At 34.7% G+C, this 23,034-nt stretch overlaps 2 protein-coding genes across 25 annotated transcripts; one reads left to right on the top strand and one right to left on the bottom strand.

Annotated features, from left to right (window-relative positions):
• Positions 1-2,871: 2,871 nt before the first annotated feature.
• On the top strand, positions 2,872-8,850 carry LOC110929070 (glycosyltransferase BC10). Of its 2 annotated transcripts, XM_022172172.2 has the most exons (12): positions 2,872-3,129; positions 3,356-3,463; positions 4,306-4,709; positions 5,072-5,170; positions 6,283-6,383; positions 6,646-6,717; positions 7,130-7,220; positions 7,456-7,536; positions 7,924-7,983; positions 8,118-8,240; positions 8,370-8,408; positions 8,507-8,850. In XM_022172172.2, exons 3-12 carry the CDS (start codon positions 4,365-4,367, stop codon positions 8,633-8,635), a joined length of 1,140 nt encoding a protein of 379 aa, XP_022027864.1. In that variant the 5' UTR covers positions 2,872-3,129; positions 3,356-3,463; positions 4,306-4,364; the 3' UTR covers positions 8,636-8,850. The 2 variants fall into 2 exon arrangements, with proteins under 2 accessions (XP_022027864.1, XP_022027863.1); XM_022172171.2 differs by lacking the exon at positions 3,356-3,463.
• A 2,078-nt stretch (positions 8,851-10,928) lies between these two features.
• Positions 10,929-20,378, bottom strand: LOC110929072 (pentatricopeptide repeat-containing protein At5g57250, mitochondrial). 23 transcript variants are annotated; one of them, XM_035988342.1, is made up of 13 exons: positions 17,129-20,378; positions 15,445-16,227; positions 15,273-15,349; positions 14,461-14,980; positions 14,259-14,348; positions 13,797-13,925; positions 13,695-13,733; positions 13,181-13,597; positions 12,142-13,080; positions 11,894-12,030; positions 11,698-11,793; positions 11,543-11,609; positions 10,979-11,451 (listed from the first exon to the last, which is right to left on the bottom strand). In XM_035988342.1, exon 1 carries the CDS (start codon positions 20,337-20,339, stop codon positions 17,175-17,177), a length of 3,165 nt encoding a protein of 1,054 aa, XP_035844235.1. In that variant the 5' UTR covers positions 20,340-20,378; the 3' UTR covers positions 10,979-11,451; positions 11,543-11,609; positions 11,698-11,793; positions 11,894-12,030; positions 12,142-13,080; positions 13,181-13,597; positions 13,695-13,733; positions 13,797-13,925; positions 14,259-14,348; positions 14,461-14,980; positions 15,273-15,349; positions 15,445-16,227; positions 17,129-17,174. The 23 variants fall into 23 exon arrangements, with proteins under 23 accessions (XP_022027879.1, XP_022027880.1, XP_035844235.1 ...); XM_035988341.1 differs by having other exon boundaries at positions 12,142-13,072; XM_035988338.1 differs by having other exon boundaries at positions 12,142-13,118; positions 13,797-14,348.
• Positions 20,379-23,034: the final 2,656 nt, after the last annotated feature.

Here is a 23,034-nt window from a genome sequence, read left to right as displayed (position 1 = left end):
GGGGGGACATTGTTGGAACTTTTGAGATCGTTCATACTTGTGCTGGATTAGTTTTATAGTGGTTTGTAGCTAATTTAATAGTATAGGGGCTTATTTTGTAATTCTCTAGAATTAAGGATCCTGACTTAGTGTAGTTAAGATTCCAGCAAATTTATAAATTTGCTGGCAAGTCAGGAACACTATATTTAGCCCTTGTATTGTAACCACTTCAAGCTTTTGGCTCTCTTAATGAATATTGGTGTTGTTTACATTCAATCATTGTTCTTGTGCTCTAATCTGATATCCAAGGTGCTCTATTGATTTACACTATTGTTTGGATTCAATACACTTGTTGTATTCATTAATCCATTAGCTTCACCTTCATCTTTGATTATTCTTAATTTTTTCATAGTTCAAACACTTAATCAATAGGTGTTTTGGGCTAAAACAACCAACAACTGTGATCCGGATTGATATTGGGATCTACACGATATCGCCATATCGGTACCGATTTTATTTGGTCGAAATCGATTAGAGTCATTATATATCAAGACTCATATAGTTTACAATGTTATTTGGTCGAAGTCGATTAGATTCGTCACATATCGAGACATGTATAGTTTACAATAAAAAAATACATTTTTAATACTGTTATCAGCACTCGTATAATATATAAATACATCATCGGTTCCGGTTCTATTTGGTATGATAGCGGCACGATATCCATTTTCATGAAAATTTATATCACGATGTTTAAAAAGTATAGTTACAAAGTTAGATTAAAAAAACAACATGAGCAAGTTACTAAAAAATAAACTAAATGATAAATAATTTCTTATTAAAAAATTATAAAGAATGTTTTAAAAATTGAAAACACTATTTATCATGAATTCAAATTAATATACCCACAATATATTTATAGGTTCCCTTTGAATTTTCTATATACGTTTTCACTGTAATTATAAAACGAATGGATTTTTGAGAACCCGGGATTTTAACATAAATCCGCCCCTGGTTAATACCACTTTAGTCATTGTTATTTTCTTTTGTTACTGATAGTGTCATTAGTTATTTACTGTGTTTCTTTCTTTTGATAAGAATTATGTAAAGTATCATTATATCTAATGTTTATCCTCCATCTCTAGCTATATAATTTAACTATAAATCAGATTTATCGAAATTTGTTTTTCACTTTTTAAAAACCGACCATCCCCAATAATAAGGGTTCAAAACCGTCCGGCATGATATCTATCCCATCTTTTTCTCTCTTGCCCCACCCACAGTGACGGATCTAAAAGAAAAATTTAGGGATATCCTAATCTTTTTTATTATACATTCATAAAATGGAGCAATTTTTTTAGTGTATATTCACTGGCAGATCCAAAATTTTCCATGTATGGAGTCACTATTTTTAGATACCTCAATTTCATACAAACGAACATAAAAATTTTCTGACTCGTTTCGGGTCGGGTCGGATCTTAACCTATGTTTTTGTATCTTCTGATATGTACTAATAATTCATCACGAACTCTAATTTAGTATGCTTGGTAAAGTTTTTGAAGTTTTTATTACTAAATAATCTTGACAATTTTTTTTGTCTAACCTATGACAAAAGATTATTATTAGTTAGCTTAAAATAAAATAAAAAAAATAATAAATTAATAGATAATAAATTGATTAAATACCATACATGTAATAGAATAATAATAATATGTGAGTTAATTAAAGTTAACTCTTTAGTCGAGTTTAAAGGTTCATGCACAATTTGGTCATTTTATATGGCCGAATTGTCCTTCTAGTTAACATAATTACATATAAAATGACAGAATTGGGCTTCTCGTTAACAGAAAAAATGGATGAAGTCAACCAAGTGAACTAAAATGGCAACGGTGAAACCTTTTTGGACCCACATGTAAAAAATGAAATCTTTGGACTAAACTGGCAAAGTGGCCCAAACCACAGGGACTAAAATGGCATTTAACTCTAAATCCTTTTTTATGAAAGGATATTTTATTGAACTTACGAGTTAAAAAAACAGAGAAATATGTTCCGTTGCGTATTTATCAAAAACAGGTACCAACTGACCGGTCGCTCTCCCGGGGTATGACACCCACCCTCCAGGCCCACTGATAATCGGGATGTGACAATATTAAGTTAATGTTAATTTTTCTATCTTCGATAGATAAACCGCCATCTTGCCTCCAAACCCTCGCTTGAAATACGAGGACGACCATCGCAACCTATTATTCCATTCAAGTCCCAAACGCAACAAATATGAGAGTTTAGAGAAAGAGAGTTGGCGGTTTGAGAGATTGGGGGGGGGGGGTTTCTTCGTCAGACATGCGAGGTGGTGAGACGAGCGATGACTGAAACTTATCGACAATCTTTATCGAAGAAGAGAACTATGATAAAGAGGGATAGGAGATAAATGAGAGGTGGCCAACGATTTTATGTGGAAGAGAGAGGGGGTTTAATAATAAAGGGTGGTCAAAAAATTTATACGCACTTAACTATTCAAGTAAGTTAGAGACCATCAAAGTAATATGAACATGCTCATGGCAGTCTAGTGGCATTTTGGGGGTGTGATAAAGCTTTGACATCAATAGGTTTTGGGTTCGATTCCCACAAGGGGGTTTTCCCATATTTATTAGGTTTCCTCCTGAATTGGTGTATAGACATTATGCCTAGTGGAGATGGATATGATCGGGTGATTCCGCTGATGACACGATTATACTTCAGTAATCCGTCAGTGATCCAAATTTACCGTTAAAAAAGTAAGATGAACATAAGTGAGGACCTTATATGTAATTTTTTAAACTTAAAAGACAAAAGTAGTAAGATGAACATAGCATAGCATAGTACCTTTCAAAAAAAAACATAGCATAGCATAGCACAAACACCATCCAAGTAATTAACTTTAGTTATATACTTGACGGTGGTTTTAACTCAATTATCTCACCAACTTCCAAACCCACTCATGATTCTTAGGAAATTCGGCGGCTGAAATCATCGTGTTTGGACTCTCTGTTGACATTACAAACACCACTGGATTCGATTATCATCCCTACACTCAACTCCTGCAACTTCTTTCTTTCCAGATCTTCATCAAATTAGACAAACAAGATTCAGATAACAATCATTTTCAATCAGGTACTGTTTCCCCCATTCATTAAATTTCAAGATTCTTTGTGGGTTTGCTTTTACTTTCGATTTTGGTTCTAATTTTCTATGAATATTTGAATTTTTGTTGTGGGTTTATGGTCAACATTTATAAAAATGCATTTTTTTTATATATATATCTAGCGATTTTATGCCAAGAAGGTTTGGTGCTGCGTTTGATAAATTGTTGGTGACATATCACTTTTTTTCCTTTTAGGTTTGGTACACCTTAATCAATGGTTGGCGGATCTTGAACTTTTAAATAGGGGTGGCCGGAAGTTTTAAAGAAAAAAAATAGGGGGACACGATACATATAAATTTTTCGGTAAATTTACACTTCGAAGCGAAAAAATAGGGTGGCCCATGGCTCTAGCTAAGATCCTTTCCCTGACCGCAGTGGCGGAGCTTGAGATTTCCGACCGGGGGTCGAAAACATATATACCAAAAAATTTCTATAAAACGGGGGTTCGAAAACTTATATCCCCAAAAAAATTTATACGAAAACTACATACTTTCCACTACTGAGCGAAAAGTTCGGGACCCCTCCTGCCCCCACTAGGCTGCGCCCCTGCTGACCGTACCGAAGTGTTCTAAATGAGACGAGCTGTACTCAAACCCTAAGATCAAGCTCTACTCGTTCATCGTTCAACTTACTAGAGCTTGAGCTAGTTTCAAACTCTATTTCCAAAGCTTCGAGTCAGAACTCATGTTGGGTCCAGCGCGATTATTATTATAAATTTATAATTATTTTGATATTTTTTATTGTAATTATTATATAACATAGTATATATTTATTTGTTTTTGGCGGATCTACTTCAATGTAAGGGGGAGCGCCCGCTACCGCTTGGCGCTCCGGCGGTAGTGTAAAATTAGTGTAAATTTTGGAAAAATTTGACGTTTTTTCGATTTCGTTACCGCTTTTTTATAGAACGTTACCGCTTGGCGGATTTTCTAGATCCGCCAGTTTATATATTTTATTATTGTTAATAAATTATTATTATGTAAATATATGTTTAGTAAAATTATATAAGTAATAGCCTGATTTAGGCTCGCTAGCCTACTCAAGCTCGACATCTCCGGCGTGCAATTGCTTATATGGTTATCGCACTTCTCTACTTGAAACTGGTTATATAAATCACCTTAATAATGCTATTTTCTTGCTTGCAGATTCAGATTGTTCTTTTGGTGATGCTTGATTTTTGACGGAAATAGTTCACTTGTGGCCTATGGGCATCAAAGATATGCATAGACGGTCGCGGTTAAGGAAGCCAACATGGATTATTATTTTGGTTTCATTAGTTTGTGTGTTTTTAGTTGTGGCATATATCTATCCACCTCAAGACCCTACCGCGTGTTATATATTGTCGTCTTCTAGCTGTCAGACGATTTCTAGGTGGCGTTCACGTTCACCTCCTGAAAGAGAACCTAGTGAGGAAGAGACAGCTGCTCGTGTTGTAATTGAGAATTTATTGAACACTCCTTCAATCGAAACAAAGAACCCCAAGATTGCTTTCATGTTCTTGAGCCCCGGCTCATTGGCTTTCGAGAGATTATGGGACAAATTCTTTCAGGTATAACATGGACCAATTTTATGTGCCTAGGCATATTGTTGGTGGATGATTCACCAGAAGTGGCAAAAGGGGTTCGGGTCAAAATGAGTAATTTTGGTAAGGGTTGAAACTGGTCAGGTTGGGTTGACCCGAAACATTTATTGTCTAGTTTTCTTAAAAGATAACCTGCAGACCATTAAAAAGCAGCTTTTTTTTTTTTTTTTGTGTGTGTGTGTGGGGGGGGGGGGGGGGGGCTCAGTACGTATATACAATTATCGGACGAAATACGCGTAAATTTGCACTACTGAGCAACCAAAGATCTTTTTTTTTAATATGTGTTGATGATTTTACTTGGTAGCTGATGCCATATTTACTTATTTCAGGGTCATGAAGGTAAATTTTCAATCCATATTCATGCATCCAAAGCCAAACCAGTCCATTATAGCCGTTACTTTCAGAATCGTGAAATTCACAGTGATAAGGTTTGTAATTACATTTACCTAGTGAACCGTTCGGCGGGAAGTTCTTTTATGTTTGTTCGTTTATTAAATGAACGAACATGAACAAGAAATTTTGTTCGTTAAGCTAAACGAAAACGAACATGAACAGAGGATGCGTTTGTTCGTTTATGTTCGTGAACGTTCGATAATGTGTTCATTTATGTTTGCTCGTTTATGTTCATTTGTATTTGTTCACTTAAAGGTTTTTACGTGTTATATTTTTATTTTATTAATGAGTTAATTACTGTTTTCGTCCGTGTGGTTTGTCAAAAATCACTATTTCAGTCCATTATTTTAAAAATTGCGATTTCAGTCCCTGTGGTTTCACTTTCGTAACTATTTCAGTCCACCTCGTAACCATTTCAGTCCCTGTACTAACAGAATAAATGGATTGAAATGGTTACGAAAGTGAAACCACAGGGACTGAAATCGCAATTTTTAAACTAATGGACTGAATAGTGATTTTTCACAAACCATAGGGACGAAAACTTACTGCAGTTATATTATATGCCTCCGTCAACATCCTTCATTTGACCATTTCAATTCAGTTTGTGTTAACGGTTGAAAAACTTCTTAATTTTAGTGTTAGTTATGTTTATGACAATATGTCAACTATGTTCGGAAGATTATGTTAAGTATTTATTTATTTTTGGTGGATTCTTCGTGATCTTTGTGATGAAAAATGCAGAGATGCAGATTTTATTCTAAAATGAATATATATTCATTTGTGTGCATGAGCGTTCGTTTGTGTTTCTGTATGTTCATGAACATTTTTTTGTGTTCTTGTGTTCGTTTGCGTTTGTTTACGTTCGATAAGTGTTTGTGAACAATTCATGAACACGTTCATTTCCTTAACGAACGAACACGAACAAGAAATCTCGTTCGGTAAGAGTCCGTGAACAGTTCATGAACAGGTTGATTCCTTAACGAACGTGTTCGTTAGGTTCGTTTACAACCCTTTACCTGATCCTGTTGGTTAGCAGAGTGTTGGCGGGGGAGTTTTCTAGTAACGGGTTCTTATGGTTACCAAAAAAATAGCCCTTTTGTTTATGTTTATATTTATGCATATATTAATGTTGATTTTTCTTTTGCAGGTAGATTGGGGGAAAATTTCAATGATTGATGCTGAGAAACGACTTTTGGCGAATGCATTAAAAGACCCTGACAATCGGCACTTTGTGTTACTTTCTGACAGGTTAATGGGTCGGGTCGGTTGAGTGAGTCGGGTAACACATCAAAAATGGGTAATCTTTTTAGGTGTCGGGATTGGTTTGATCCATTTGCCCTAATTACTCATTAACTAAACTTTATATGCATACCCATTTGACCCGTTAGAGATAAAAGCATAACCCGAATCGACCCATTCATAAGTAAATGGGTCAAAACTGCCACCTCTAATCTTTGTAATTCCTGAGCTAATTAGTATCTGATTTTTTTATTAAATTCTGTTTTTTCAGCTGTGTACCGTTGCGCAGCTTTGAGTTTGTTTACAGTTATCTTATGTACACAGATCTCAGCTTCATAGACAGGTTTGTACAGAGATCTTGAACTCACTACATCTCTGTTCTAGAAGAAAACGAACTTTGACTTTTGACTATTTGAGGTCAAACGTATTACTAATCAACTTCAAAATTAACGTGTTTCAACCTTTTTCTTGGTAAATTTTTCTACCTACATAAGATAGATAAAAAAATGTGCTTTTCAGTTTCGATATAAACATTTTATTGGTAACAACAAATCCATATCAATTCTGCATACGAAAAGTAGTAGGGTTGACTTCAAAAAGTCAAAATAAAGCTTTTTCTTGGAACAATGGAAACTTTTGAAACGTCTTCAAAACATTTATAATACCCTGAACTGTAATGGTTTTCATGCTTTTGAATTGCCATAGTTTGGTTGAATAATAATTTTTTATTTTTTTATTTTTTATTATTTTTATAGCTTTGAGGATCCCGGTCCACATGGAAGCGGGCGGTACTCGGAGCATATGTTACCTGAAATTGAAAAAAAACACTTTCGGAAGGGTGCTCAGGTTTTGACTTCACCTTATCTTTTGGGGGTGTTTGGATGCATTTTAGAAATGATAAATAACCACTTTGAATTATAAATTTTTTCATGGGTTTCAAACATTTACTGTATAATAAAGTTAGAAACTTGAAAAATTGTTAAAATATGAAATTGTTAGAATTGCATGTGAGTATTTGATATTTCAAGTCGGTATTGGATATTAAAAACTAACCCGAGTTGTAATGTCGACTTACGTGCAGTGGTTCACAATGAAGCGTCAACATGCCATCATAGTTATGGCTGATAGTCTTTACTACAAAAAATTCAGAGATTATTGTAAGGTGAAGATTTCTGTATTCTTTTTTTTATTAATTTCTAGCCATACACTTGCGAAACGTCTTTTCGGGTTATTTTTTTTAATCTCTTATCAATTCAAACAGGTCGAAATAAGTGTATTTTCAATGATAAACTTTCTTCATCATTTTATTAAAAAGTTTAGATATTTTCAATGCATAAAACTTTCTTAAATCATTTTATCTAAACTAACATTCGATACTATTTATATATAGAAGGTCAAAAAATCTGGGCAAAAGTGTTCTGGGTCAAACACGTACCAAAATACCTGTTACACAACCCGCCAGCCTGCTGCAGTTAAAAGTTTTATGTTTCTGTTTGTTTATATAGTTTAGAATTAATTTTGATTCTGACTTGCCTTTTCTTTACTACAGCCTGGCATGGATGGGCGCAATTGCTACGCAGATGAACATTATTTGCCAACTTTTTTCCATGTGAGATTTTTTAACTCCTTCGTATCAAGTGTCGGTTTTTTTTTTATCTACTGCCACAAGCGTAGTACCTTCCAAACTCGCGTTTGGAAAAAAGTCAAATGTTGACTTTTAAAGTTACTGATTTGAATACACAGATGTTTGATCCGAGTGGGATTGCAAATTGGTCAGTGACACATGTTGATTGGTCGGAACGAAAATGGCATCCTAAATCATACGGGCTGAAGGGTCTTTCTTTGCAGCTCATAAAAAATCTCACGGTATTACTTATCTAAAATCCCACAATAATAATAATAATAATAATAATAATAATAATAATAATAATAATAATAATAATAATAATAATAATAATAATAATCGTTAGCTCATTTTCGTTTTGAATCTTGCAGTCCATCACTGAAAGTGTTCATGAAACTAGCAATGCAAAGGTATGCTTCTGCTAAATTCTTTACGCTTTTCCGTCTTTTTTTTCATATACGAAGAAAAATGATAATCGAATCTAAATGTATTCCTTTTTTTCTTTTAGAGGGTAACCACGATTACGCCTTGCATGTGGAATGGTGTGAACAGGCCGTGTTACTTATTCGCAAGAAAATTCTTGCCCGAAACTTTGGACAAGATGATTGACCTTTTCCCGAGTTATACGACAATTTGATTTTTTTTAGTCCTGATTCTTTGGTCGGGTCAAAGTCAAAGCCATTTGGTCCAAGTGGTTGACCTCGATCGATTTCAAACTTGGGTTAAGCTTAAGAACATGTAAAGATGAACAGTTGGGACAAGTTTAAGTTGACAGTGAGGAAAGGTTTCCAGAAATCTGGTTGTGTTAATTTTGGGGAATTTAATGTGAACTCTATGTTTGACCTTTTTGAAGTTTTGTAGATTGGAACAACTAATGCTCTCAAGTAGCTTGAACGGTTCAAACCACCAAAACCGAACTGTCAAACGGCTACAGCCAACCAGTCGGCCTCCAAAATTCAAGCGGTTTGGTTTGGCTCTCTAAAAGCGTAGTGACTCGATTAATTCCAAATTAGGTTTGGTTAAGATGATCAATCATTAGCATGAGTGATGAGAAGGAAACATACAAATATCATAATCAAGGACACAATGAAAGAGGATCATAAAACCAATTAAGGGGGTGTTTGGTGTTGCGTTTTCAAAATAGATTATGCGTTTTTAAAACTGCGTTTTGAAAAAGCATGTAGGTACATGCCTCTCCAAAACTGCGTTTTGAAGGCAGATAATCATTTTTTCATCCAAACACTTTTTTAGATTATTTATGTTTTACAAATGCAATAATCAAATAATCACTTCAAAACGTAATCCCAAATACCCTCTAAGATCCATGTACAAACGGGTGGCAAGTACAATTGTCTTGCAATCTTTCCTAACTAAGCTTTATTTGCCTAATCCCCTTCGGTTAGCGACATCAAAAGCCGATCAAACAGCACACATCCCAGTTTTGTTGTACCTAAGGTTACCGAAAATCCATTTCCAACTTGGGAGATTTACCATAATTATCTGTTGTATGCAATCCACGTACACAATCCTGTGACTTGTGAGCCCCAAAAACTCGATCGAAAAACAGCCATGTACTTCCGATTCCATCATCCTTGTATTTATTGATAACAAATGATGTGCCGCTATCATACCAAACCGAACTGAAACCAACTGAACAACATCTGTATCGGTACCGGTATCTATTTTTAATTGTTTTCCTTTTGGTAAATTGACACCGTATCGCTACCATACCGTACCGAAAAACATCATTTTCGGTACAAGAGTTTCTTTATATTGTTTTTTCTAATGCTAAACTGACATCGTAATGCAACCGTACCATACCGAACATCGATACTGGTACATGCATTTATTTTTATGATTTTCAGTTTTGAAAAAAATTTCATTTATACCACCCTCTCTATGACGATAAATGAATAACATTACCAGTATCATGACACTTTGAACTTATCGGTGTCATCAATATCGGTGACAATTCGGTGTTCGTTTTTTATCGTTTTTGGTCATGTAAAACATGTGTTGATTTCTATACCAAGTGTATGTATCGGGCTGGTACTGTAACAAACCGAAGTGATACCGATCTAAAGCAAATGGTAACGTACCACCACATTGCATAGGCAAATAACTTGTAATGTTAAAAAAAAATAAACATAGATGCGACTTTTGTTAAAAATTTAACACTAAAAATCAAATTTAAACTTATATAAATACATAAAAATATCATTATAAGTTCCACTTAAATATGTATAATGAACACTCTTCATTCAGTTTGTAAATTAATAGGTAGTAATTTATGATAGGAGAGAACTTTTATATAATTAAAGTATATAAATATTCACTGATACATACTAATGGGAGACCCGCGCGTTGTGGCGGAGTCGATAGTACGAGGAGCATATCATAAACTTACCCGCAACACTTACTATCTGCTACACCCGTAAGGTAGATTACCGTATTGGTATATTTCTAAAATAATAAAACTTACCGTATTGTTGCATTTTGTCGTAAGAGGTTCAAGAATTTCAAGTAACCGAATGAACTTATCTAAAACGATTTATATGATCAAAGAATAAATGTATGAACTCTATACTCATATCGTGTTAATATTAAGTACTTTTTAACTATTAAGATCATATGAAAGCACATGAGTAACAACGAGAATTTCTCGAAGAAAGGTGTATCAATAACAACGAGAATGAAGAAAGGTGTATGAAAGAAAGATAGAGCGTTTAGTTAAACTATAAGTGTATATAATTATAGTTTAAAGATCAAATACAAATGGGTCGAAGCGAAGGAAGATTTTTTTTTTATTATTTTTTGAATTTTTTTCCATATACTTGAGCATTATGTTTAGTTGCAAAAAAAAAAAAAAAAAAAAAAAAAACCTCGTATATTTAATCTAGTAGAGTAATTATGTATTTACTCTAGTTGAGTAATCAAATTACTCTTAGTAATTGTAATATTTTGCTATATATTTTTCTAAAAAAATAACTGACCTTTTTAATCTCAATAAGGTACAACAGTAATGTTGTATACACCACCACCATTAGTTAAAGCAAAAAATTACCTAACACCTTTCACATGTGAACAAGTATCAACAACCAAAACTAATCAGCATCAGCAGTAAAATCCGGCTCCGGTGGTTTCGGTAAATTAACCAATTCTCTACCGGTCTTCACATTCGGGTTCCAGTGGACCCCACGTAGAGCATTGGCCGCGAATTTCGACACCAAGAAGGTAGTCCCAAGACTGCGAGAACCTCCATCCCCATCACCGCCAGCGAGTTCCATCTCTAGCTCCTCCTTATGCCGCTTGCAATGTCTCCGCCAAGCGGCCTGAATGAAACACGCCGCCCATGTCCGCCACTGCTGCGAGTAGAATCTGAAGGTGTGTTGCAGCTGTCGGCTGTGCAGCCGGCTGAACTGGCCAATTGAATTATTTAACTTGTCCACGATCCTGTCATAGTTCATGAAAAAGGGTCAAGTAACGAATATTAGCTAAAAGGAATTAAGTCAAAGTCAGCCAAAGATGCTTTTTATTTTCTTACCAATCACAGAGTCTAGAATAAACTGTTTTTGCCAATGCATCACGACTCAATTGATGAAGAATCGCAGCTACAACAAAAGTGCAAACAAAAGATTATCTTTTAGACGTTGGTTATTTACCCAGATGGTAATTCAATACGGTCATCATGTTTGTTACCTGCTCATCTTGGTTGATTCCCACAACATCCATAGCATTTTGTGTTTCCAAATACTCTCTTCCATCGTCTATATTCTCTACTTCATAGCAATTAGTCTGATTCAAATAATGAAATGTAAAAACCAGAGTCCACTCGAGACAATATTTTCAATAACCGAATTCACACGTATTTCCAAAAAAAAAAAAATGAAGTCACCTCAGGGGGTGCTGCACAGAGCATGTAAAAACAATGGTAGTTCCTTTCAGGATCCGACACTTGGCAAACTCGTGATCTTTCTATTCTAGAAGGTAAGTTCTAACCGGATATCTTCCCTTGCTTGTCGAATTGGATCTCTACAAATTTACCAAAACGACTGGAGTCATGTGAACTTTCCTGTAAATTATTATTAACTTTTAATTTACTAAACAAATGTATCTAAATGTGTTATTATGCGGACTTTTAACCTGGAATTGTTGTTATTCAGCCACGTAATCAATCCCCCAAACTGTAACTCGGGATGTCAGGATTGCAAGCAACCTACACTAAGCGAGCTAGAAGCTAAAGTGAATCTTTTTTGGCATCTTTGCAACGAAGAGAAGTAGTTTACTTGCTTAGCTCGAACATGCTTCCGTTCACTTACGCAAGATTCACTCGTTTACTTGTTAGCTAGCGCTATTCCACATCTTAGCTTTCAGGGGTGAAAGAACGTAGTGGTGAACGAAGTTGACTTTGACTTATAGCATTTCTCCTTCTCTTAGCTGAAGGCTTATCCATGAATCCGGACTTGAAGAACTTGAGGGCATAGGATTCAATCCAGCCACAGGTTCTCCCTATGGCTACCTTGTTGCGAACGGATCTCTATTCTTCCGAGAAAAAAAGAAAGAAGAGAAAGAACTGGGAGTTGGCGCCTACATAACTGCTTGCTTGCTTACCAAGCCATCCTGGCAAGCTCCTCCAGTTCGATTATGATTCTTGACTTGACTTATTATAAAAACAACTCACTATCCAAATGAAAGACGATCGATTATCTACCCAAGAAGATAGAGAGTCCCACATACGAGAAAAGGTCACAAATAGAGTTGAACCAAGTAACATTGCAAAGGCATAATGATAGTAGGGTCGGGATATCCCCGCCCTCCGAACCGGACGTGAGGGTCTCCCCTCATCCGGCTCTCTGCAGGGGAATCTCCACTCACTGCTTCCCCTAATATCCTCCCTTTACCACATCATGGGGGTTTACAGGAGATCCCAGAGGCTCGCTCGGAAAGGCTGCTATACCATACCTTTTGACTTAACTCTACTCTAGTAGTCACTAGACTCACTATAGTAGTCCGTCCGGCTGCTCTTGCTGAAATCATTACTCTTCATTCTCCCGTGCTCTAGCAATTGCGCTCCCTAGACCACTACCATGTAGTTAGGTAGGGACAATCAATCCGGGAATCTAGGAATGAATGGGGATCCCTATTAATATCAAAATGAATAAAATAGAATGAAATAGATTACCTTTCTCTCACTCAATAGATGTATCTGGTCTGATACGGTACAGTACAATACGAGACAATGGAATGCAATGGGATAGATGGTAGAGGGCTGCCTGCGCCCAAAAGCGATGATTCACTTGTCCCCTTGTCCATAGGGACCTCGTGGCATACAACCGAAACGACTCCCGCTAGATAGCCGCCCCTTTCTCTCTTTTTACAGCCTCGTGGACGGCTGAACATCATTTGGATGGGCTCGGATCCTTTGCATGATTTCATATGCCTTTGACGGGCTTTTAATTTGGCTTGGGCGCATTACCCAGGAAGAGTGGCTGGCTGCCTCATCTCGAAAGCCATTAATGACTCTTATTCCTACCCAACGGAGCGGAGGGAGCGAAAGCTGGATCGGGTTTCACTGTTGTGTTGGTTAATGCCCAACCACCTTCAAGAAGGCAAAGAAGTCAACTTCATAACCTTTTCCATTATCAGTAGCAGCAGTGGACGAATCGAGACAATAAAAATACAGGGTAGGAATTCACCGTTTTCGCATTCCCAAAGGCTTCCAGAACTGGATTTGACTGTTAAATAATGTCATTAGTATCTAAAAATTTTATAAAATAATCATTATTTTTATCACTCACCTCTAGTAGGGATGCCGGCGCGTTTTTTTTGGCCACACCGCTCTTCTTCATAAGTTCCGCTGACTTCATTTGAAACTTCAACTTCTCCATAATATGCATAGCTTTACTCAACTTACACAACCTATAAAACTGCATAATAATAACATTCAAGATTACTAACTAAAATCCACCATTATGAAATAAATCAATATCCATAAACTGCAACCAACTTACAAACCTCAAATAGAATAGGGAAGCGAGGGCAAGTTAATAATAAACATATGGTGTCGATTTGACATTTTTAACATGTTTAATTAAAACATGTCGATTTGTTAGCCCGTTCAAAAGTAAATTAGAAAAGTATTTGTACAAGGTCGATCTTTATGACCCATTAATTGACACATTAACTCGTTTTCATTTTGATTGCAAATTGTCAACTTGTAACGTTTTTCAGGAAACATAAACTAAACCAAACCAAACCACCTGTTAAGTAAGGCCAAACAATTTAGCCTTAAAAAAGTGAAGCCCAGCAGAAACCACACCTGATAAGCAGCCTAGCAAGAGCCATTTTAACTAAATAGGATGAAATGTATAAGTACCAAATTAGCAATTCAAAAAAAGTTTCTCAACTGTGTTAAGTACGAATTCAACATATAATTTAAAGACATATAAGAAACTAAATTACCTGCAGAAGTTAAAACATGGGCCTCCTTCTGAATTTCAAACGACCGTTTGATGACGTAGAAAACAAGGATGTGGGTGTGTTAACATACATACCCCTTTGTTTTGATTTTCCAAAAATTGAACGCACTCATTATATCCAGACGCTGTAAGAATTTGTTTTGATGCCTCAATGGCAGGCAGATATGATAGTAAATAAAACAAAAATTATGGCTCAATGGCAGTGTCTTAATTTTGATCAACCACTGTAACCAACTGACAACTGTTGTATCATGTGAACAACACAATCAAAGTTTGTTTTTTTTTTACTTTTTTTGGTTATCAATGCTGTATCAAGGAGAGGATGACTCGTCCTTGTCAAATCCCGGGTCAAGAACCGACACTGGACTCGGTAAAACTGCGGCTGAACTCAGCGGTGACTCGGTGGCGGAGGAGGCGTTATTCATCTCCGCTATGCTATGTAGCAGCTTATCACATCTCTCTAACAAAAGTTTTCCATCTTTGTAACCATTCCATTCGGATATCTGCAATTCGGCGTAATTAGTTTGAAATCACACAGTTTTTTTATTTTTATTTATTTTTTTATTTTTATTTTTATAAAACGACTACTCACACACCCTCTAATTCTGCTACTAATTTACATCATTTTGCACACCACAACGTTATCAATCACACACCCTATGAGATTATTTTGCCAAGTCTACCAAGCGAATCAGCCATAAAAATAAGTGAAATATAATTAATGTCTTCTATATGATAAACATTATTACAAAAAAAAAAAAAAAATAATAATAATAAAAAAGCAAGCCCGCTTACCTGGCGTTTCTACTAAAATACGAGACAACATCCCAGTAAGTATGTATGTCTCTCTTCAGACTCCTCTCATGAACCTTCTGCAACATAAACATGATACCAACCCTCAATGATCTTTGTTTTGGGCAAATCATTCAACTATGAATTTAAGCTAAAATAAAAGAAAACAAAAAACCTGCAATTAGACCAAAATCAAGTAATTAATTTTGAGTTTAAATTGTCAACAAACTCTACTCCTTGCTACCGGGCTGTAGCCATTGTATTTGTAAATGTATGGTCGTGTCGCTCCGGAATTCAAAATTGGGGAGATGCGTCTTGTGTGTTTCAACCATGATGAACTTAAGATGAAATTGAAACACATGATGCTTCATCTGCAACCTGGAAACTCCCATCATTATTCGCATTCAATCTGCCTTTCTATCTTCACGTCTCAATTGCAAAACGATTCATTTATAATTGGATATTAGGGTTCATGGGTGAAATCCCTAGCCTGCCCCTGAAGTGTCTTAAAAGTCTGATGAACTTCCTCTTCTACCAGCTTGCAGTCGCTTGTACATGCTTCTTAAAAATGTGTACCCCTGATCAAATTACAATATTGTCCATTAGATTTCCTTTATATAGTTATATATAGATATTTTATAAATAATTTTCCAAGACTTTAAAGCTACTTAAACTCTTAAATCCAACTTAATATCATGGCATATTAAGTGTAGTTAATTAATGATTTTATCTTAATAATCAACATCTTGGAAATGATTTTTGAGTTATAAATGAAGTTATTTTTGGAATAGACGGCACAAAGCGAATGATATGTATCTGTAAGGTCCTGTTCCAAGAGCATTTAGGACCCGAGTCTTGAAAATAGCTTCCGGGGAGGAGGGGGGGGGGGGTTAAAATAGTCAATTCACCATGCCGAAGCAACTCCACTGCATTATGGATTTCATGCACTGGTGAGTTCCTAGTTTCAAACACACAAGCATTAATCAAACCTGGCCTTTTGAAAATAACAATAAAGAGAAAATATAAACTTGCATATTTTTAACATTATAATGTATATACTAACATGAACTGCTTACTGTGTGTATCTGTGATTTGCATAATATTTTTAAAGGGTAAAGTTCTTGTACAAATAATCTTAACATACTAAACATACAAATTGAAGGAAAACTCAAAAAGACAAGGTGGCATTTTTGTAATTATCAATAACTATCAAAGTTACTCTACAAATATACCGAAAAAAACCTAACCACTCCCCCACCCCCAAAAAAAACCTAAACCCCCCACCCCAAAAACCTAAAAAAACCTAAAAAAATCTATAAAAAAAAAAACACGCAAATTATTTTATTTTATTTTTTTAACATTTTTTATTAAAAAATCGCTACTTTTAGTAGCAGCCAAAAAAAAAAAAATTTTTTTTTTTGCTAACGAAATGTAGCGATTTTTTAATAAAAATGTTAAAAAAAATTGTGTTTTTTTAGGTATTTTTGGTTGTAACTTTGATAGTTGGTGGTAATTACAAAAATGCCACCTTGTCTTTTTGGGTTTTCCTTCAATTTGTATGTTTAGTATGTTAAGATTATTTGTATTTGATCTTTTGCCTATTTTTAAAACACCTTCTAAATAACAGTAATTGAGGTAAGAGTTTCTAAGTTGTTTAAAATACGTGTTGTGTTTGGGTTGGCCTGTTTAACCCGTGTAACTAAATGGGCTGGGTTGATCTGTTTAAACATGTTTAACCAAACATGTCGATCCACCAACCTGTTTATGACCCGTTTATCCCATTTCTCCAACCCATTTAGATAAATTGACTAAAACGGGTCGTGTTATCATACACCATCAAGACATGAAGAGTAACATACCTGCAGATGCACCAAGGGACAAGAAGAAAACGACATATTTGACTACTCATCCACCATCGAAACCGGTAAGTAATTTTGCAACTTTATTCGCCTTCGTTAACTCCCCTTTCGAACAAAGTGATGCAAGTAGGCCATAATAAGCATCAAAATCATCAGACACCACATCACCTTCACGATCTAAAATCAACGGCTCAGATCCAACAGCACGAACCTCTGTCTCATCAACCTTTTTCCCAACAGGAAAAAACATCCGAACAACTTCATCAAGAATCATAACGGCTTCCCGAATATTTCCCCGGTCACATAAAGAATCAAGAAAACGGTCAACCGACTCGGTTTCTTCCCCCGTGTCAACCTTCTTTAGCATGTCAACAACTTTTTCATTTTGAAGCGTATCCCGTAAGATGCTTCTAGATTCTTCCATTCTACCCTTTGAACATAACCCTCTTATTAAATAAAAATAGCCCAATAAATCTGGCGAAAAACCGTTCGTTTTCGAATCGAAATAATACTCGAGAGCCCCTTCCATATTACCGCTCTTACAAAAACTATTAATCACAACACTAACCGTAAATTCATCTGGTTTGATGCCTTTTTCATCTAAATCATCTACAATCTTCAAAACTTCCGACAAGCTTCCGATCTTACTATAACCGTTAATCAACGAATTGTAAACGCGAATATTTGGCTTCAAATTCTTCGAAACCATTCTTTCGAAAATGTTCTTAGCGTCAAGAAGATAGCCTTCTTTGCTTAAAGAATCTATAAGTATAGAGTATGTGATCTCTGACGGGATCACGTTAATATTTTCTAGCGAATCAAATAGTCTAAATGCTTCGATGAAACATCCTTGATGGCATAACCCGTTGATGATTGAATTATAAGTTATGATGTTGAGGGTAATTCCGTAATTTTTAGCTAAAGTGCATACCTCTAAAGCTTTACCGATATGTCCTCCTTTACACAAACCGTCTACAACTATGGTGTAATCAACAACATCCATGAAGGGTAATCTTTCTTTTGATCCCATCAAAAGTTTAAATGCATCACAGGCCCTACCGTTCTTTATTAGTTTCTCAAGAACGGAAACCGGGAAAGTAAGCTTTTGTGTTTTAGCCATTTTTGATTCAAGATATTTGATTGCAAGTCGTACGTCTTTCATACACAAGTGATCTAAGATGATCTTGCTTACTCTAGGTTCAAAAAATCCAATTTCCTTCACAAAATCACTTAAACAAATCTTGGCAAGACACGTTTTTCGATCCTTAAAAAGCATTTCCAAGAGTGAATTATAAGACTTTACGGTCAAAACAAATCCATTTTTCCTCATAAAAGTGTACAAGTCACTAGCGGATTCGAAAAAGCCTTCATCACATAGGAAACAAAGAGCATCATTGCATATTATATGAAGAATTTCGCGGTCCAGTTTTTCAATTTTCGAAACAAAATCCAAAATCCCTTCTGGGCCCATCGTTCTTGAAATCGACTTTAGTAAAATTCTACAAATACCAAGGTCTAGAGGCATACCTGTTTCATTAAGCTCTATAAACACTTGAATAGCTATATCAATCATATTCCTCTTGCAGAGGCCATCGATGATGCAATTGTAACACGCTACGGAATCTGTTGATGTCATTCGAAACTCATCGAATATCTCGAGCGCATCCTCGATTCTACCGAATTTACAATACCCGTCAATCAAAGTACAATAAGTAACATGATTTGGAACCAAACCCATCTCGGACATGCCCTTGTAAATTACATATACGTCCTCAAACGATCCTACCATAAATAATGCTTTGATAAGCACGTTGCACATAATAACATCCATTTGAATTCCGGCTTCTTCGAGTCTTTTTTTAGTCATTAACAACCCCGTAGAATCTTTTTCTTTGATATACCCATGTAACAATGTACTATACGTAATCACATCTCCATCGACATTTTTTGAAATCTCGCACGCCTCAGTCGTCCTCCCGGATTTACACAAACCGTTGATTATCGTGTTATAAGTGACAACACTTGGATGAACACCCTTTTCATTCATTCCATCAAGCAACCGAAACACATTATCAAAATCACGTATCCGACAAAAACCATCGATCAATGTAGCATACACAAATTCATCTGCTTTCATCCCCAAATCCTCAACAATCTTGAACACGTTTAACGCCTCTTCTAATTTACCTTTCTTGCAAAATCCCAACATGATCGATGTATACGTGATCAAATTCGGTTCAACCCCTTCTTTCCTCATTTTATGCAAAAATCCCACACCCTTTTCCACAAGTCCTTCCTTCGAAAAACCGTCGACAAGTATCGTGTAACTAACCGTATCCGGTTCTATCTTCCTTTCAACCATTTCTCTATGCTTTTCCAACGCCGAAACAACCATCCCCGCCTTAAAATACTCATGAACCAAACACCCATAAAACACAACATCGAACGCTAACCCACCCTTCTCAATCTCACATCCTAAATCACAAACCTTTTCGAATCTTTTTAACCTACAATAAGCACTCAGAACACAAGTATAGGCAACAACATTCATCTTTACACCACCAGAACTTACAACATTCTCATAAAACCCTAAAGCAAGCTCATTCTTCCCAATACTAACAAACCCAGAAACAACACAACTAATCACAAAACTATCAAAAGGGTACTTAAATTTCTCATCACTCATCATCCCCACAACCTCCATTGCTCTATCCATCTCACCCTTCAAACAAAAAGCCCTAATCAATGCACAAAAAGTAAAACTTGAAGGAAAAATACCATCTTTTTTCAAGAAATGTTGCAAGATTGATAAACCCCTTTCTGGGTCTTGCTCATTGATGCAGAAAGCTTGAATTAATGCATCCAAGATCCGATTTTGGACAACAATTGGGGTTTTTTCCATGTGGGTATTGATAAAGGTGAGAGCTTTTTCATGAATTTGATGATTTAGAAGTGATTTTGTGAAGATTGAGCTGAAGATGTGGTGTTGTTCGATTTGGTTTGAGGTTAATTGGGATATGAAGTGTGTGATGAAACGAAACTTTTGGGATTTGAGGAGATGAAGGAGGAAGTTGGTGTAGTCTTTGTGGGTCGGGTTGAAGCCTGTTTTGAAGAGTGTTGTTAGTGATTGGATTGGTTGCTGGTTGTGATGGGAAGAAGATGAAGGTATAGGAGATAGTTGTTTGGATGTAAGAAGCTTAGAGAGTTTCATTCGGACCTCCTCTCTGTGTGCAGAACACAATGATATCTCAGGACCTGTTTACATTTTAAAAGGCAGACTATCAAGGACGTGTCATGTGGTCTATGATGGGCCCAAAAATAGACTATCCTCGTTTACAACCTAACCCAACCCAACACAATTTTTAATAAAAAATTAATTTTTTTCTCTTCTACCTACACACCCCAACCCAACCTTTCACATTCATTATCAACCCAACCTAAACCATTTTTTATTAAATAAATATGGCTTAGGTTATAAATTTTTTCTATAAAATTTATTATAAATAACAAAAATGTTTATATTTTTAAACTTTATTATTTTAAATATAAAAAGTTATTAAAAATAAAAAAAGAAATTTTATCAAAAAAATCTAACAAAACAATAGAATGTTGACATGTGCCAAATAAGATAATGTTAGATAAAAAAATTAAAATAATATATCAATTTTTATAAATTTTATATCTGCATGTTCACAAAAAAATAAACAAAACTGTGATTTTGGATTTTTAAAAGAGTAAACTGCTAAAATTGTCCCTGTGGTTTGACTCAAATTGCTAGATCAGTCCAAAATCAATTTTTTTTTTGCTAAAACAGTCCCTAAGCCTAGTTTCTGTTGCTATTTCAGTCCAATAAATTAACACCGTTAGAACCTCCGTTAATGAATGGGTAAAACTGCTAAATTCGTCCCTGAGGTTTGATTCAAATTGCTAGATCAGTCCAAAATCAAGTTTTTGAATTTGTTAATTATAAACTTATTTAGGTATATAATTTTTCTAGACTTGCATTAATTTTTTGAATTTGTTAATTATAAACTTATTTAGATTATAAACTTATTTAGGTATATAAATCATTAATATCACAAGAGAAAAAATCCTTTTGTTAGTTATTTTGAAAAATTATTTGTTAGTTATTTTGATTATTATTATTATCATTAAATGTTTACTAATTATATACTTAAGTATTTAAATAAGATAATACTTAATTTAATTTAAATAAAATTAGTTTTAAAAATATAAATGTAGCTTTTTTGAAGAGCGTAATTTAACCAGTCCAGCCTTAAATACTGATTTTATTTTGATGTTGTTGTTGTTGTTGTTACCATGTAAATATTTAGTATTTATTTAAGGATTTAAATAAGACAACAGTTAATTTAAACAATATTTAGTTATGAAAAATACAAACATTATATGTAAATTTAAATATTAAGAAATTAACATAATTTTTATTTGTTTTTTATTTAAATCATAATATTTAATGTTTAATATTTATCAATTATTTTAATTTAATATTTGTATTATAAAGTTCTTTTATTCATTTTTTCTACTTAATTAAGTGGTTTCTTATTTAATAATACTTATCATTCAGGTGAGGTCGGACAACATGTCGTGCCGGAACAAGTCTCATAAAAAGGATTATTTTGGTTTGAGTCAAAACGGGTTCGGGTCAAACCAGTGTTTAAGACAGGTCAAATAAAATTGCGCTCTCCAAAAGAGCTACATTCTGTTTATATTTTTATAACTAAACACAAATTTAAATTATATATTTAGGGTAGACTTGTAATTTATCTTAAATTTTAAGACATTTAAGAAAATATATAATGCATTTGGTACAAGTATTGATGCATTAAGAACCTGTCATTTACCATTTTTTTTTCTCTTGTGATATTAATGATTTATTCAACGAACATAAATATAACTGGACCCGCCTTAAATAAGTTTATAATCTTGTGATATTAATGATTTATATACCTAAATAAGTTTATAATCTACATAAGTTTATAATTAACAAATTCAAAAAATTAATGCAAGTCTAGAAAAATTATATACCTAAATAAGTTTATAATCTACATAAGTTTATGATTAACAAATTCAAAAAATTAATGCAAGTCTAGAAAAATTATATACCTAAATAAGTTTATAATTAACAAATTCAAAAAACTTGATTTTGGACTGATCTAGCAACTTGAATCAAACCTCAGGGACGAATTTAGCAGTTTTACCCATTCATTAACGGAGGTTCTCTCGGTGTTAATTTATTGGACTGAAATAGCAATAGAAACTAGGGTTAGGGACTGTTTTAGCAAAAAAAGTTGATTTTGGACTGATCTAGCAATTTGAGTCAAACCTCAGGGATGATTTTAGCAGTTTACTCTTTTTAAAAACAGTTAAATTTTATAAGTTATCAGAGATAATCTAATTATATTTATAAATAATTATGTTAGAAGGAAAAAAGGAAATATAAATAAATATATCATCCAATCTCTTATTGACATGTGGCAGGTAAAGTGTGAACATGGATCTCACAACCTAGGTCATTCCTTCGACCAGGTTGGTGGATTTAATTGAATTTTTCATTTTATTTTTATTATTTTGGCAACTCAGGTTGGAGCAATGTCACTAATGGGGATAGTCTAAGACCATGGGGTGTGGGGGTCGTCCCCTCCCCATCTCGGTTCGTCACCCACGTCGCACACCGCCCCCTGGGCTCGTCGTGGCACTCCCGGCTTCTCCAAGCTGTTGGAGACGAGGCAAAATTATGGGCCCCCCTTAATTAATGCCGTTAAAAAACAGCTAGTTTTTAAAAAAATTAATTTTTTATATTATTTTAAAACCTATAAATACACCTTCATTTAACCTTTTTATACAAAAAATTCACCCACACTCTCCAAATAAACCCTTTTACAAAA

The sequence above is a fragment of the Helianthus annuus genome, chromosome 3 (assembly GCF_002127325.2).
Source record: "Helianthus annuus cultivar XRQ/B chromosome 3, HanXRQr2.0-SUNRISE, whole genome shotgun sequence".
Lineage (NCBI taxonomy): Eukaryota > Viridiplantae > Streptophyta > Magnoliopsida > Asterales > Asteraceae > Helianthus > Helianthus annuus.
Note: the sequence above shows the minus strand (reverse complement) of the source record. Positions and strands in the feature narration are given on the sequence as shown.